At 40.6% G+C, this 17183-nt stretch overlaps 2 protein-coding genes across 2 annotated transcripts in view; one reads left to right on the forward strand and one right to left on the reverse strand.

Moving 5' to 3' along the window:
- LOC120738208 (neurotrypsin-like) overlaps window positions 1–15610 on the reverse strand; it is a 33137-nt gene extending 17527 nt beyond the window's left edge. The window contains exons 1-2 of the mRNA XM_040039375.1: window positions 15380–15610; window positions 10922–10964 (exon numbers count right to left, since the gene is read on the reverse strand). Coding sequence (XP_039895309.1) covers window positions 10922–10964; window positions 15380–15478 — 142 coding nt within the window. The 5' untranslated portion in view covers window positions 15479–15610. The remainder of the gene's footprint in view (window positions 1–10921; window positions 10965–15379) is intronic.
- On the forward strand, window positions 444–9303 carry LOC120738215 (E3 ubiquitin-protein ligase TRIM21-like). Its single transcript, XM_040039400.1, has 3 exons — window positions 444–1237; window positions 2772–2878; window positions 5859–9303. Exon 3 carries the CDS (start codon window positions 5861–5863, stop codon window positions 7577–7579), a length of 1719 nt encoding a protein of 572 aa, XP_039895334.1. The 5' UTR covers window positions 444–1237; window positions 2772–2878; window positions 5859–5860; the 3' UTR covers window positions 7580–9303.
- Window positions 15611–17183: the final 1573 nt, after the last annotated feature.

A 17183-nucleotide genomic window follows, 5' to 3' on the forward strand; every position in this document is an offset into this window, starting at 1 on the left:
TGTGGCACAAACAATCAGTCACTACATTTTTTATTCACAGCACAACAGCAAACAAGCCGAAGACAGTTAAGAGGAAAAAATAAAACAATCCCGGTGAAAATTATGCCAAGTTCATTACAAATATCAACAAAATGTTAACTATAATACACAACATGTCTGTCTGTTTGTTTGTTTCTTTGTCTGCCAACTCGGTCTACATGCAGGTTCTTATCTATATCACCTTTTGTTGCCTAACAACCACCTAGCAACAGACTGAAATGAGCAGTTTTTAGCACTAATGCGCTTACATCAGCCTACCATCTAACTTATATTAGATACAACAGGATCCTGAACTGCTGTTTATGCCATTTTCCTCCTGCATCAGTAACACAATTCTCTGTCAACCTTAGAAATAGTTATGAGTACATCAGCAGTTTCTGAAATAATCAGATAAGCCCCTCTGGCACCAACAACCACTGCACATTTATGTCACTTAAATCACCTTTCTGTTCAATTCTGATACTGAATTGAACTTCAGCAGGTCATCTTAACCATGTTAACCTTAATGCAGTTTCTGCTATGCGATTGGCTGATTAGGTAGTTGAACAGCAGTTGCATCCAATAAAGTGGCTAGTGAGTGTTTTTTTTTCTTCTTCTGTCTTTTCAAGTTTCGCTTTGGCTGATCTGTAAGTGTAAGTATGAAAACCCCCTAAACCAAAGAAAGAGCTCGACTGAATGTTGTTTTCTACAGCTACAGGAGTGTTTTCCTCTTGAATCGTTGCATCCTCCTCTGAAGAACTTCAGTACTTTTCCCGCACCAAAGCTTCGGGGGTTTCGGAGGCCAAGCGGCTACTAAACCATGATTAATGGTAGCAGTGTATCAGCAACCCCCAACCCTTATCTCTTCAGCACACACCGCCCTGCAACCCTGAAGCTCACCTCACACACTAACGCACATCCGTAGATTTCACTGCAGAGTGACCAACACTGCAACACACAAACACACACAGACAGGCTGGAGGCAGATAAGAGGAAAAGCAATTCTGAAGTAAAGCACAAATGTATCCTTAAGAATTAAAAAATCTAAACCAACCTCATACTGGACTCAAAACCTGAATGCGGAGCAAGCAGCAAGAAAAAGGGTGCCTGTCCCTTTAAGGAAATTTGACACTGAGGAAACCAAAAGCAAAATACTTCTGGAGAAAGGGAACTGAGCCATACTCATTATTCTCACTCCCACACCAACGAGGAGCATCAAGTAAGTAGTCACTAGTAACCTAAGCTTTCTTAATAACACATAGCTACTGCAATTAATATTATTTATGTGCTGTACGGTCATAAACTTCTTTGCCGGTAAAGCCTTTTAGCTGAGAAATGTTGTCACAGCTCAAAAATACGATCACACGATCTCTTTAGTGATATTCCCGATTGAAGATATTTGTTGTCTAAATGTCGGAGTCGAATTTCCCACGTTTCACTATGTTTCCGGTGTCAGTAGTGAACTCTGAACTGCAGCTTTTAGGGCAAAAAGCATGAGAAGTGAAAGTAACAATAACAACATGCTTTCCAGCTGCATATGCCAAGGATACAAAGGCCATGTGGGACTAATTTTATAATTTTCTTTTTTTTTTTAGTTTATCTGATTATGACTCCAACAATAGCATAAAGTTCAAGGAAGTTGCCAGTCTATTTGAAGGTTACCGACAGAGTGGGATGATACCTGTGTACCACACATAGTTGGCCAAATGAGTAATAGTTTAAGTGGTTTCTCTCATTCATTGCCTCACTGTGTCAAAACAAGTCTGGAAAGGTTGATAAAACCGAATCCATTAATAGAAGTGCTAGAAACTACAGTTTCTCTAGTGGCCACTTGATGCTAGCTTTAAAAGAGGAGCGTGTTAAGATGGCTAAACTTACAGCAGGAGAGCATGTTTGAAATAAAAAAGAACCGAACTGAACTGAAAAGCATTTGTACATCCTGAGGAAAAAACAGATTTGGTTCTTATAGATGATTTCCCCCATTCATGGCAGCTGTACAAGGCGTGGAGATTTTATAAAAAAATTTTCTACTTGTTCAAAGGCTTAAACATATGGATCATAAGCAGAGTGTGATATGTGCTTTTCTTTTTCCATGAAAATAATTTAGAAACCAGAGTGGTCCTGTATATTTTTAAGCCTATTAGAACTTTTTTAAAAAATGTATTCTATTCTCAATGTAATGTTTATAGAATAATTATGAATTTTGAAAGTTCAGAACTTAAACATATAACAATAGCGTATACTCTGCTGTGTAGTTTCTAAGTGAAACTAAAATGTGTAATATTTTATTGCCAATAAAACGAGGCAATACAGACTGTTTCGTTTGTGACTTCTTTCACTTTGTGCTATTTGGCCAGCTGTGCCAATTACAAAACAACACAAAATATGATATTCTGTCCCAGCAGATTTTTTCTTTCTCTGCTTTAATGACATATTTTTTTCCCATAGAGGAAATCTGTCATCTGTAAACCCTCTTTTACCCATATATGCGAATCTTCCAACTGAGAAGGAGGCAAACTTGTTCGTTTGCTGAGATCAACGAACTAATAAATGTGTGAAAATGACTCAGCTCTCTAATGTGTTTTACAGCATCATGGACCACAAGTTCTAAATGTGAACGATGCACTAAATGACAGTTATATTAGGGATGATGTAACGCTGAAATGTGGTTGCAACCTCCCCATCAGCCCATCACCACAACTCCACCATCAACTGCAAAGCCAACAATCCGTGTACATAACTTTTCTTCACAGACATCCTGAAAATAACGGTTTCTAAGTGCAGAATGTGAGGCAGCCGCCCTGGTTCAGCGATATAAGAAGACTTCACCAGTGTAGGAAATTCTGATGTCAACAACCAGGTGAGTATTTGATATTCAGTAGAAATGTTTCTGTCTTTTTCATGATACTCCTGCAAAATCTGTCACTCTGAATCCTTTTTAATCCTCTTTTATTTGATTAGGAGTAGCTTTTGCTCTGAAACAGCTAAGATCATGCTTCCTGCTAGTCTTCTCAGACTGAAAGTGAAAGCCAATTTTACTTACACTTTAACCCCACTGGGAAGTTCTTAAATTTTTACCAGAGGCAGGGACTCGTAGACCAGCCTGATTATAAGGGGTGTAAGCCCTTTGATTGACAGCTGGGTTTGCCCTATTCAGCACTGAGATATAAGAAGAAAAGGAATCAGCTGTTTATTTTCCCCAGTAGGTACATTTTGTTTCAAGTCTGTTGTTTGGTTGCCAAAATCAGCATCCTATTTAATATCACAGTGGCAGCTTGGTATCCATCCACCCAAACTAGTGCAAGCATTAACTAACTTCCAAATATGATCACATGTGATTTAAAAATGAATAAATAAATATATAAATAATGACGTTCAAGATATCAAACGAGCAGTTCCTCTTAATGCACAACTACGATCATCTTTGATAGCTACTAACTCCTTTTAGTAAGACTCAATATTAATCAATCAATCAATATAAGTCAGTATAAATCAGTAAAAGTCATCACATTCACATGGAAAAAAAATGTTGGTCTTATCCAGTTCAATTCGTATTAATTCATCGTATATATCTGTTTTAATTATACAATCTAAAATATACATATATGCTATAAATATACTTACATAAATATCAAATGCACAGTCCTGTGTTATATTAACATATACACCTTTATACACTGATCTATAGTTATTTAACTACACCTCTCCAAAAGTATTGCTTTTTATAATACGTCATTCTTAATATAAAGATTTAACACCCCACCGCTTCCATATAGTGCTTTATTGGTGTTTTATATAATTTTTTAACTGATTTATATTTGTATAGCCTTCTCCACATTACTCCACAAAACCACTCCACAGACTGTTAACTGCATGCTCCTCGCTGTTGTCCTCGCTTTGTGTTTTTTCAAATGTAGCTCCCCTCTCTGTCTGTGAAAACTTTTAACATTAAAATTTTTTGGTAACACATTATTTCTTCTTCTGAATATTATTTGACCAGTTTTAAATCTGACCAGATCTGTGAATTTCCACATTTTTGAATTTAGAAATATATCCGATCTTATTAACTGTCCTTACTGCACTTTTTGTGCATAGTGACTGTAGTGTGCTTTTATACCCACATAGCAAAATTTGTATGGCCCGGATCTGGCCCACACAATGTGCTTACACATGGCCCACATACCGCAAAGAATGACGACCCTTTGGTGGCCCAGATCAGGTTTGCCAGAGGTGGCCCGCACAAGGCCAGTTGCAGACACACTGCTGGCCCAGAACAGTTTCAGCTCAGCCCCCAGATGTCAGCCTAATGTGTACCTTAATCAAGCCATGTAATAACAACATGTGCCAGAACACAATAGTAACATGAGAAAACTCTGTTCAGACAGTGAATGGACTGATTCTTATATAGCGCTTTTCTACTCTCCCAGATTACACAAATTGCTCTATACAACATGCCACATTCACCCACTTCCTCTAAATTGAGTGCTTCATAACTACGTTCAAACTCTTGACATGCAGACTGGGATCGAACCACTAACCTTCCAATCAGTAGGTGACCTGCTCTATCTCCTGCGCTATAGCCAACCAGTAGCAAACATGAGTAAACCCTCACTAGGTTTAGGATAAAGTGTACACTCACAAACCTGTCAAATCTGCATTTGAAACATTGGCTACCATAGCAGTATAGTATTGCAACATGGCATTTGGGTCTTCTAACTAAAATAGGAAAATAGGAACATAAATAGTGCTGTCATTGCCAGACCTGGCCCACGTCTGGTTGACGTACACCCTGCCATGACACCAGTCAGTCAGAAGGGCCAGCTTGATGCCGGATCCAGGGAAGACCTGTTTTCTATGAGCCTGGGCCACATAAACCAAACCACAATCAGCCCAGATGTGGCATGCCATCACATAAACAGTGCCATCTATGCCAGGTCTGGCCCATATCTGGATGACATACCACTTACCCATGCCAGAAGTCACCCAGCAGTGCCGGCTTGACACCAGGTTCGGGCCAGACCTGTCTGCTCTGTGGGTATGTGTTACCCCACATCTCCATATAGTGAGCTCTCACATTAGCTCATCTAATCAGTCTATTTGTGAATAACATCAGTAGTTATGTTATTAGAGATCTGCAGCTCAGATCTGCACAGCCAGGTGCTGTTTTTATATGGGTTAGTGGCTTTAAATTCATAAGGTTAATAAAGTTAATAAAGATTCATGAAGTTAGCAATAAATTCATCTTTATTTATACAGGAAAATGCCAAGTTACTACATAGCAACAGGTTTAAAAAAAAAAGAATGCAAATACATAGTTTGAAAATGAAACGAGAAAGAACGGCATTTATTAAAAACCCAGTCTATAAGCATGGGTCCATTTAATCCTGAGTCTCGATGATGGTGCAGTTTGGTACATTTGCTCTGTGGTTTAAGTGCAGACTATCTGGTTATGAAGTGATTTGAATGTTATCAGAACGATGCTGGCTGAAAAAGGAAAAATTTGTTCCCGGGCAATACTGAGGCTCATTAAGGTGATCGCACAGGTCGCATCCTGTTCCGCAGCCTGAAAACAACAGAGCGAAACCTGCCATTCGAGTTTTAACTTTAATGGTTAAAGTCAGCGTTAAATAATTACAGCACTAAATGCAAAGATAAGCCTTTTGCTTATATAAGTAAACTCTCGGGGGTTGTTTTAAAGAGTTAGGCAAAAAGGTAACTTCCACTAAAAATGCAGTGACAGCTGCTGTTAAAAGCTCCAGAATAGCTCATGAACTTATTTTAGCTAAAGCAGCTAATCTGAATGTTGGCCTAGATTTAATAGTGTTTGTCTGTTTTCTTAGAAATGGCATCTGGCAGCAGTCTTTTCTCTGAGGACCAGTTTCTGTGTCCCATCTGCCTGGATGTCTTCACTCGCCCAGTTTCCACTCCATGTGGACACAACTTCTGCATGTTGTGTATCGAAACCTACTGGAAAGATGTGCAAGTCTGTCGGTGTCCTGTCTGTAATCACGCTTTTGAAAGAAGACCGGATCTCAAGGTCAACACTTTCATTTCAGAGCTCGCGTCAAACGTCTTGTCGCTTAAAGCTAAAGATTTTGACACCTGGAGTGCTCATTCACTGCAGGCCAGCCCTGGAGCTGGGGTGCTATGTGGCATCTGTACCGACACGCCGCAAGAAGCAATTAAATCATGTGTGGAGTGTCAGACTTCATACTGCGACGTTCATCTGGCGCCTCATCACCTTGCCCCTGGACTGAAGAAGCACACGCTGATTGAACCTGTGGCGAGCCTGGAGGGGCGGATCTGTGAGGAACATAACAAGCTGCTGATGTGGTTCTGCAGAGACGACAGCGCTCTGCTGTGTGACGTCTGCTCCAGCTCCCGCCACAAGGAGCACTCTGTTGTTCCTGTGGAGCGGGCGTACGACGAGAAGAAGAACCTGCTGGAGCACACTGAGGGTAAAGTGCAGCGGATGATCCAGGAAAGGCTCCAGAACATTGTGAAAGTGAAGGAATCAGTAAAGCTAAGCAAGACAGAAACTGAAAAGGTGACTGCCAGCGGCGTGCAGGACCTAACAGACCTGGTGTCTGAGATTCAGAAGAGTCAGACAGAGCTCATCGCGGTCATCGAGGAGAAGCAAAAAACTGTAGAACAAGAAGCAGGAGGGGTAATTAGTGATATGGAGAAGGAGATCACAGAGCTGCAGGTGACGAGTGTGAAGCTGATTGAGCTAAAGCAAACTAAAGATCAGCTCCATTTTCTCCGGCACTACCCAAGCTCCTCCGTCCTGCCTCAAACAATGGATCCTTCCCATCTCAGCTTTAACCGACACCTGGAGATACAACACATAGGCGAATCTTTGAAAAACTCCGTCTCCCAGCTGCGAACAACGCTCAACAAAATGAACACAGACATACAAAAACTGTGCGACGGATCAGACGTGTCAAATAAAGCCACGCTCAGATATATGCAGCAGTACGAAGTGAACGTCTTGCTGGATCCGGACACGGCTCATCCTCTGCTCATGATATCGGACGATTTGAAACAAGTAAGATACAGCATGCGCTCAGGATGGTGGGCAAACCAAATCTCGAACCCAAGCATGTTCACTGAGCATCTTGCAGTTCTGGGAAACAGAAGCTTCTCATCCCGCAAGTTTTACTTCGAGGTTTACGTGGGCCAGAAGACCGAGTGGTGTCTGGGCATGGCTGCTGCGTCGGTCCAGAGGAGAGGGTCACTCAGTCGGGATTCGCGTAGTGGGCTGTGGGCCATGTGGTTCCTGGAAAATAAGTTTGAAACCTTCAACTCTCCGGATGAGCCGGTACACTTTGGGAAAGTGGAGCGGATCGGGGTTTTTGTGGATTACGACCGAGGTCAAATATCATTTTGGGACACGGAGGCTGCAACACTTATTTACTCTTTCACTGAGTGTTTCTTTACCGAGGAGCTCTATCCGTACTTTAATCCCTGTGACAATGAATTTGGCTCCAACTTAGATCCCATGATAATAGTTCCTGTTGGTGAAAGCGAGTCAGCGGGGCTTCAGAGACTCACCCTTTGAATCAAATATTTTATTCTGTTTGAGTCTTTGTGGGGTAAAAGCTAAGTGCCTTACATTTAAAGACATATATCCAATATGAAGGACGTTTTGGATATTTAATGTCTTTATCAGATATTTATCAGTGAGATAGTGTGAATATGTGAGGTTTTCTTGCTAAATTTGCTAATCGCCTATCCAAGTACAGATTTTTTTCAGTTTTGTTTGGTTTCTTTTTGCTATTAATTAGCTAGAGAAAAATAGATCAACAATTCTAACGTGTTTCGTCAAACTGACACAACATTTGGGCATTTTTCTCTCGTCTGAAAACGTTCAGGTACAAGGATGGGACTGAAAATGATGGAAAAATCTTCCAGAAAGCCTGAAGAACTATTGCTGCAGACCACTTTAAAATTACAAGAAAGACTGGCTCCTTGGAAAGAAAATATAAAGAAATGACAGTAGAATAAATCCAGTTTTGACAAGTAAAAAGGAAAAGCAAACTGATAAAAACAGTGAATGTAAGGAGGAAAATAATATTCAAACCTTCAGAAAGTTTAGATGTGCATTTAATGACTAATGAGTTATTTATTATCACAGTTTTTCGTATAATAATTAAATTATTTAGTCTATCACGTTATGACACATTGCCAGGCAGCTTCATAATTGTCTTATGAATGTAGGACGGTGGCTTCATCTTATAAACAGGCAGACTAATTCATTACACTACAAAAAAAAGACTAAACTATAGAGGGGTTTTTTTTCTGCTACATATGGTGACGTCAGTTTAAGTGTGAAAGGTTCGAGGCTTGTAACGAGTTCGGCACTTCGTGCACAGAAGATCGAACAGCATGTTAACGAGGGAGAAGAATGGGTGGAAATAATAAAATTGAGGATTTAACTGAAAAGAAAGTGGTGCTGTAAATGGGAGCAACACCTGTGATTTCAAGACATAATATGAATTCACCAGGTGTTCTTACTTATATAGCCGACATGGAGGTACGAGTGGAGTCTGTAAAGTGGTGAAAGGACTAAAAGGATGTGCTTCTGTAAGTCACGAATAGATGCACATTTTGCACGTGTTTACGGATTTGTAGAAAGAAATGTTGCTGCGGAGTAGTGTATTCTTTTGTATGTGTTTTTGGGCACTGTGAGCACTGCTAAAGTAGATTCCAGTATATTAAACAGATACAACAGATATATCCACATAGCAAGTCAGAGAAAAACACTGTTCCTTTAATTTTGATATATTTAATATTACATATATACCTGATTGAACATCGATCTTTTTTAATTTTCAAGTGTCAAACTGGAGTCAGAATTCCCTGACTCGTTGCAATGGTTTTTGTATTTTTTTGCAATATCCAAATAAATAATATTTGTGAGGAATGAAAGTCAAAATAAATGACATTTTTTGCCTACAATTTGTGGATTTTGTAGCTCCTTTTTTCACCTCTCTCATATCCAGCACAGTTTAGAAGTTAATGTAATGTGTACAGAAAGAAAGTGATAGGTTTTTGTGTTACTGGTTAGTTGGCAGTACTCCGCAAACAAATGAGGCTTAAAATACACTGAGAAGTCAAGGAGGAGCCAAACAGTCATGTCCAAGGCAAATTAATGTTGTTGCACTAAAATCTGGCCAGTACCTACGGAAGAGGATTAGGGCCACAGGAAGAAGAAGAAAAAAGGGGGCACGTATTTTTTTTTCTTCTTTTCCAGAATTCTGAGAAAAAAGTCAAAATTCTGAGATTAAAGTCAGACTTGTGACTTTTTTCTCAGAATTCTGGAAAAGCAGGGGGAAAAAAGACGTGCCCACTTTTGTTTTTCAGTGGCCCTAATCCTCTTCCATAAATACTCGAAGTTGAAAAATGGTAAAATTTCCAATAAAGTGACAAACGTGACTTTGGCCTTGAGCAGAATTTGGGTGAAAATCCACTATATGATCACTGTGCTCAGGTACTACACCTGCAATTCTTGTCCATCTGACACATATTCGTGGCATAAAAACATCAGACGTTTGGCCGGATGAGCTAAAAATGATTGAAAATCAAAATAAGTTGAGCATTTTAGAATATCGGCAAGAGAAAAGAAACAATATAGATGAGATAAACACAATTGGAGATAAGAATTACACCTCAAGGTCATTGTAGTTACTAGTTGGGTGGCTGGAGAGTTAACGCTGACGTTTTGTGTCGATGCTGATGAAAAATAAATGCACAACTTTATCTTTGAGCCATTTTTCCTTCTTTTTAAGCACTTAGGCACAAATACAAACAAACAATCATCAAATATTTAAAATAAACACAGGATACACTGCCATGTTCCCTTACTGCTTTGTAATTCGTAATCTTACCATATAAATCATGTAATATTTTCACATATATATTTTGCATTTGTTGTGCTGAATGGCAAAAACATGCTTAAAAGCTGCACAGTAGCATTAATCAAACTTTTATCTTCAGCTTCATAAAATTTTAATAAAGTAAAAAAGCGTTACGTAACTAAACAAAAGCAACATTTTCAGTATCGCTCAAAACGAACATTTATTATGATTTTTCATGTCTCAATATGATCCCTAAATTCTCCCCTTGTTTATATTTCACCACTTTAATATTTCACTACGCTCTTTAATGCATTTCACACAATACTCGACACCCTCCTCATTGCCACGACAACCGCACTCTGCCCATCGCCATGGGAACACTCAGTCTCCCTTCTCCCGTAATCCGTTTCCCAGCCACAATGAGTATTTGACACGGTTCACAGTCGGAGGCTGGCTGTATGGGGGGTGGGTGTGTAGCAACAACATCCTCTACACAAAACACATTAATAAATCTGGAAACCTGAGGAAATTTGCTTTTACACCATTTATCCTCATTTCCACCCAATAAAAAGAGGCAATTTTAGCAGTATGTGAATTTATGCAGGTGTTCAGTATTGTTAAAAAGCCACAATTTGGATTCCCCGTGATGGATGGTGTGTTTCTGACTGCATGGGCGCTTGTCTGTCAGTGTGTGGCGAGTGTTAAAGCGGAGATGTTTCACCGCACTGGAAATGAGCCGAGAGGGAGGAGTTCTTTGCCCCAACCCCCCCTCCTATCTTCATCATGCCCTTCACTCCTCTCAGGGATGCGGAGAAAGAAAGAAGAGGAAAATGAAAGGCAGAGGGGCGCAGGCCAGGATGAGGGGGAGAGGAGAGGTAGGAAAGAGTGGGAGGGGCTTTGTGAGAGTCTGAGTCAGAATGTGGGTTAAACTGGAGGGAACGGAGAAAACAGCAGAAAGGAGAGAGATGGTGTAGGAGGGGAGGACAGATGGGAGGAGAAAGTAAATGCACAGAAAGAGGATGAGAGCGTCGCCTCTCGCCTACCTGAGTTCTGCACCTCATTTAAGTAGCTGTCTTCAGCCACCACCTGCATGCACAAGAGAAAGACAGAGAGTGAGACAAAGGACCAGAATTTCATCTTGGTATAATAGTAAACAAAGAACAAGAAAAAAACATGAAATTCATTTAAAAGCAAACATAAAAAGGCAAAGATCTTCTAAGCAGATTTGGTTGAAAACTGGTGGAAATTAGGCCACCAGCGCATGATTCATTTTCCACTACAAAGTCTGAACTTTAGTGAGTCGTGACGCATAAACAGCATTCTAAAATATGCATGATGATTAGTTACAGGCCGTATCTGACTCCTCATAATTATGAATTGCAAAAAGCAAATGTGAAAGCACCAAAACAGCTGGACTGCAGCTCGATAATAGCGCCTTAACACCCCCAAAAAAGGAGAAAAATCCTTTCATTGAGTCTAATTAGAAACAAATTTAATGGACAGAGAGTCATAAGGTCTCAAGATTATCTCTACAATTACCTTCACTGAGCACGGAAGCAACTGTGGCCATTGTTATAAAATAAGACAGGTAATTTTCTATCTATAAGGTGTATATTTTAGATAATTTCGTTTCATTTCATGCCTCATACACAGATGCTCGTGTTAAACATGGCTCTGTAAGACGTCATAAGGAGCGGATATATCTGAAGCACAGGTGCCCTGCTCACCTGCTGTTCCAGCCTAATACTTGTGAGGGACAGCCACTCAGAATAAAAGTTAACTGAAGAGTAGAGAAACTGAAACTCTCTATTTCAGACAAAGGATGAACTGAGGGGGTGCACCAAGGCCCAGAATAAGATAAATAAGGATTATTTTGATCTGTGAATCATGCAAAGCTACTCTTGAGTCATAGAATAAAAAACATGGAGCTGGAGACGAGCAGAAGAGGTCCTCTTTAATGGTTTACTGCACACGGGGTAATCCCTTGAGTACTGCGTATATTTAGTTTTTGTGCAACTTTACATGCAGATTCAAGCATTTCCCCCTAAAGTATTCTGATTTGTTGGCATTTATCCTTGAACATGAAGTCGTCTCGATGTACTTTCGATGTATTAATGAGTTTACTCCCTGATTCTCACCACTTGAAGTATAAGTATAAGCAACCCAGGGACGAGAGTACAGCACAGTAACTCCAAACACACACAGTACTAGACAGCATCAGAGTTTATATTGCAGTGTTTATTTCATTTTAGATATCAGATACACATTTACAGAACACACAGCCCATCTGCTCTGCTGAGAGGGCAGCGATATACAGCGCATTTCACCGTCACACAGGTGAGTTCTGCTCTCTGCTTCCTGTCACTGTTTCTGGCCACTGCACACGCACGCGTGAAACCAACACGCAAACGCCTCCCAGAAGACTCAGCTTAATGGTATTACATCAGGAACAGGCGACCTGTGATAGCAGACACGGGTGCCGATATCTACGCTCATGTCAATCACACGGCTCAATTACGGCACTAATCTGCTCTTGCACCTGCGTCCAGTGTTTGGCCATGCAAACAGACGCACCACACCAGATGGAAGGGCAACAAATAAATAGGCAATAATCGAGACCGCTGCAGCACTGAGATAGGAAGTTGCTCCAAAGTGATGCTTTTAGTCATAAACGATCACACTCGTGCGTGCCACCTGGTAAGGTTTTGGGATATTAATGATGATTTTTGTCACTTTTATGATGCGAAACCTTAAAAGGGTCAAAACCTTTAAAGGGTAGAGTGATTTTACTTGGCATTTCCTATTATGTGTTATTACAAGGGAGCCTGGGGACCTGCAGAAGACTTCACGGTGGTGCTGAAAGCATAGTGACACAATGATTGTCAGGCACAGATAAGAAAAGTGAAAGTATTTATCAGGTCTGACAGAAAACCAGCTGCAGAGAGGGTTAGTTTATAACCAGCAGAGCAGGATTAGGAGGATTCTCCTCCACTAACTGACCTCACTGTTAAATTGAGGTTGAATCCTGATGTTTAATATGGAAATTTGGCAAAACAGGTGATGATTTTTTTTATTCCCCCCTTTATGCAAGTGACACAAAGAAATCTTGATTATAAAAAGTTCCTCGCTACAGTAACCTCAATGTTCAGCCAGTGCAAAATCAGCATCGATTTATATGGAGGTTCAGCTGATATAAACAGATATCCTAGCTGAATACATGAGCATGCTTCCACCAAGGCCGAAAGGTCCCCTCACACCACACATTCATTGAGTCTTTGGATCCAGATTAGTTTATGACAATGTCTCACAGTTTTTCTTCTTTCATTATGACTATTGTGAAAAAGGGGCTTCAGATCCAGATTCAATTCAAAAGTTAACCACTTGTGGGTCAAGCCACACCTTTGGTAAAAAACTAAAACAAGTAAAACAGTCTGCAACTTTTTATTAATAACTCATAAATCTTGCACAGAACACTAAACACTGGACATAGTATGGCTGAACATTCCTTGACAATTAAGGTTTAAAGGGTTCAAGGCCATTGTGACTTTATACATTATGAATGTATCCATACTAATTCACAGCTTCGCTAACGCCATTATGCGTGTGTCTACAGGATTTGTGGTAGTGGTGATGTTTTACTCCAGTTAACAGACATGATCTTCTTGGCAATGAACACGGGAATGGGGTCTTGTCCTAAAGTGTTCTGAAGAGGTCCTCCAACTGAAAGCACCATCTATACTCAATACTCAACTGTTTTTGCTCCACTCTTTTATCCAACCAATATCCCTGGAGGACTGCAGTCCCTGAAGACATGCGAATGATCATTCATGAATCTGCAGTTCCTCCAACACAAAAGTGATGCAAACACAGGACCTAAAAAAACCTCATTCCAATCTTCCAATCAAATTCCTTAGATTCCATGACTACAAACAGCTTTGTTCATGCACATGTCCTCACTGGCCAATTCAATTTAAGCTCCCTGTTTTATTTCACAGCAGAGGGTGTTTTTTGCCACCCTCTGCTGTTACTAGTATCCTGTAGATTTGTGAATATGATTCTTAGTTGGATGTTTCAGTTTGTGTGATAAAATATTGTTCAACCATCCGATACATCAAATAACCTCCTTGGCAGAGGTAAATCATAAAGCAATTTTATCACAAATCCCATTAACTTTGATGTTGTAGCCTCTAATAAGGGTTCATAATCTGCAGAAACATTCATTTTATTTAACATTATGCTACTGTATTATTAATAATATAATTCATATTTGTAAATCTGCTGTATATTGGCTCTTTATTAAGTGAAGCTGACACAAAAATGTATTCTGTGATGTAAATTGGAGGCTGGTTTCTGCCTATTGTTTACATACAAGCATTTTAGTCTCCACAGACTGAGCCACAGGAAAGCAGTTTGTAGGGTATAGAGATCTCCAGATTAATTTTCTGTTTTGTTCACATGTTTCCAACAAAATGAAGAGCTTCTGAATTCCAAGAATTCCTGCCAGGGGGGAAAACACAAACTGTCTAAAAAAGATGAAAAATTAGGAATTCATCTGCAGCGTGCTCGGTGTGCTCGATGTGCACGGCTGCTTTCAGTGTAAGTGGGTCTAATTAAATCCCGCACACTGCTGTACTCCACTAATGACTTCTACACTGGCTACTCGGCTCATATGCTGCATATTAACCCAACACACTCCAACTGCAGTGAGAGGAAAACTGGACGAATGTGACGAAAAATTGATTGATTGATCATTAATTGATTGCGTTGCTTCTGCAAGACACAGAACAAATGAGTGAACCTGACTTCCAGCTGCTGCAGAAACGCGTGTTTTGACCCACGCATGACAGAAACACCTGCTTCCTCGCGTTTCGAATTTAACATTTCTGCGCTGACATGTAGTGACAGCTTTAACAGCCCGTGCTGGGTCCGTTCCCCAAGCACCGCGGGGGCAGAGGAGGCACCGACGGGTTCTTCTCATGATATCCTGCCGCGGGGGGTGGAGGAAGAGGATGAGGAGCAGGAGAAAAGAGAGGAAGGTGGAGGGGTTGTGTTTGTCACCCAGCACGAATGGGTGTGTGCGACAATGTAGACTCCGCTTAATTGGGCAGTGTACCTTCATGTCACCATTAATTGGCTAAAATGTGGTGCTCTTTAAATTTCTGACCTGCACTTGCATTGTTGGAAATGCAGCCCAGAGAGAAAAAACACGAAAGCATCCTTTCTGTGATATAGACCTTACAACGTGGCGGCACAGCCCTGAATTCTTCTACAGGCTTATCAATACAACTGTCAGTTTAATCAGGCTGTCGGACTCATTCGATTTTTTTGTTTTTTTTAATGAAATGCAGCAGAGGTCAGCAAAGCGTGACCACCACGGGACATGGCTTCAAAAAAAAGGAAAGCACACACAGAGAGACACACAAAAGAAAAGAAATAAATCAGGGCACATTGCACTATAAAGAAAAAACACATCCTCATCAGCAGCAGGCAGGATACAGTACCTCAGCTAACAGTGGCAGCCAGAGACAGGCGGTTCCGATCAAGCACAACATTTCCCGGCTGGTGAGAGCCATCCTTCCCGCCCGCTGTGTCTGTGTCATAGCCAGAAAAGCCGCCGCTCCTCTCCCATCTCTGTGTCCAACCTGCCCGTGAGGTGAACCGTTATCCTCCGGCTCGTCCCGCTGCTGGAAGAAACGTGGTGTGCGGTGATGATGATGATGATGATGTCGGCTACGTGGTGGCTTTTACGCACAGAAGGCAGGGTGCGGCACTATAAACGGGATGAAACACACAGTGATGCATGCACACACACGCACACACACGCTGAACCAATCTTGGGTGAAATAATGTTGAGCTCTGCAAAAACTTAATGCCACGAGCATGTCGCGCTCACACGCCCGCGCGCGGACACATTTTTTGTCAGGGTGAATTACTTAACTGAATTTAACTTCATTTTGTGTCGTTGGTCTCAAGCTGTAGCAGATTTAAGACTATGCAGAAAATTTTCCTCAAAAACTCTCCAAGTGACCTTTAAAATGTATGAAAATGAATACATTTCTGAGTAAGACATGTCACTTAGGCATGATTAATGATGGCTTTTTAACATTTTATAGGGGGCAAATGGACACATAAAAATATTAGTAGTGATATGACAACCAGAGACCCTTGTATGTCAAGGAAATTCAGCAACTTGAGTTAAAACTGTCTCAATTTTGAGATGCTACTGAAAACAAAGCAGACTGACTTATGATGGGGTGGTAAACACATTCGAGGATTACCTGCAAAGCAGAGCCTGGGACGTTCACTAGCAGCTACACATTGCTTAGATGGGACTTAACTCATTTATTAGTTTTTATTAGGAGCATGGTTCTTCTCAGGTCAGCAGAACAGTGGTGTTTTGCTTCACAGCACTCAGTCAGTAATGTGTTTTAAGCAGCATTTTTAAGCCAGGAACTGCCATCAGTGGAGTAACCCACTGCACTCATGGTGTCACAGCTTCACTCATCTCTCATGAAGATAAAACCTGAACATCAGTGACGTGGAAACTCATCCAGCTTAATATTGCACATAAATCACAGATTATTGTAATGTGTGAAGTACAGGAAAAAATGGATTACCTCCATTGCACAAACTAATGAGAATTCCACTGGAAGGTCCCATCTGCACCGTCTTAATGTTGGAGTCAACCAACAGGACCATTCCTTATATGATTATGAGAAAAAAAGATTCATTTAACACGATGCAACATGGAACAGGATTAAAGCTATCACATCACTTAGTTCCTCATTTCAGTTCAAGGTCTTTATCAATTTGTGCATTGAGAATCTTATGTTAATAAATGGTAAAGGCTTTGAATTGAATATTGTTCAGTACGTCATGAGAGAGAATGTGGTGAAATTATTAGTGTCCGTGAAGATCAGCCCATAACGTGATACATGTGACCTTGATCTGGGGCACAATTTGGATGAAGACCCATTAGGTGACCGCTGTCCGCAAGTTTGATAAAATTCTGATCAATGCTCTAGGAAGAGCAGTGACTCTTGTGAATTTGGATGGACAGATGGAAGACCAATGCCTCCTCATGGCACAAGCTCATCAGTCCTAAGGCCAGATGAGTTAAAAACACAAACTGAGAAACTGACCTTCATGGAACAAACACAGAATCACTTTTTATGATAGAAAATACACAACATTTAAACCACTGTCCATAAGCATTTCTACAAATCCATATTATTTATTGCAGATGCAGACAAGTGTGTGTTTTGCGTTTGTACTTACTGTTTGCTCAGTAGCATTGCGGTGGTT

Source organism: Simochromis diagramma, unplaced genomic scaffold (assembly GCF_900408965.1).
Source record: "Simochromis diagramma unplaced genomic scaffold, fSimDia1.1 OVJJ01000402.1, whole genome shotgun sequence".
Lineage (NCBI taxonomy): Eukaryota > Metazoa > Chordata > Actinopteri > Cichliformes > Cichlidae > Simochromis > Simochromis diagramma.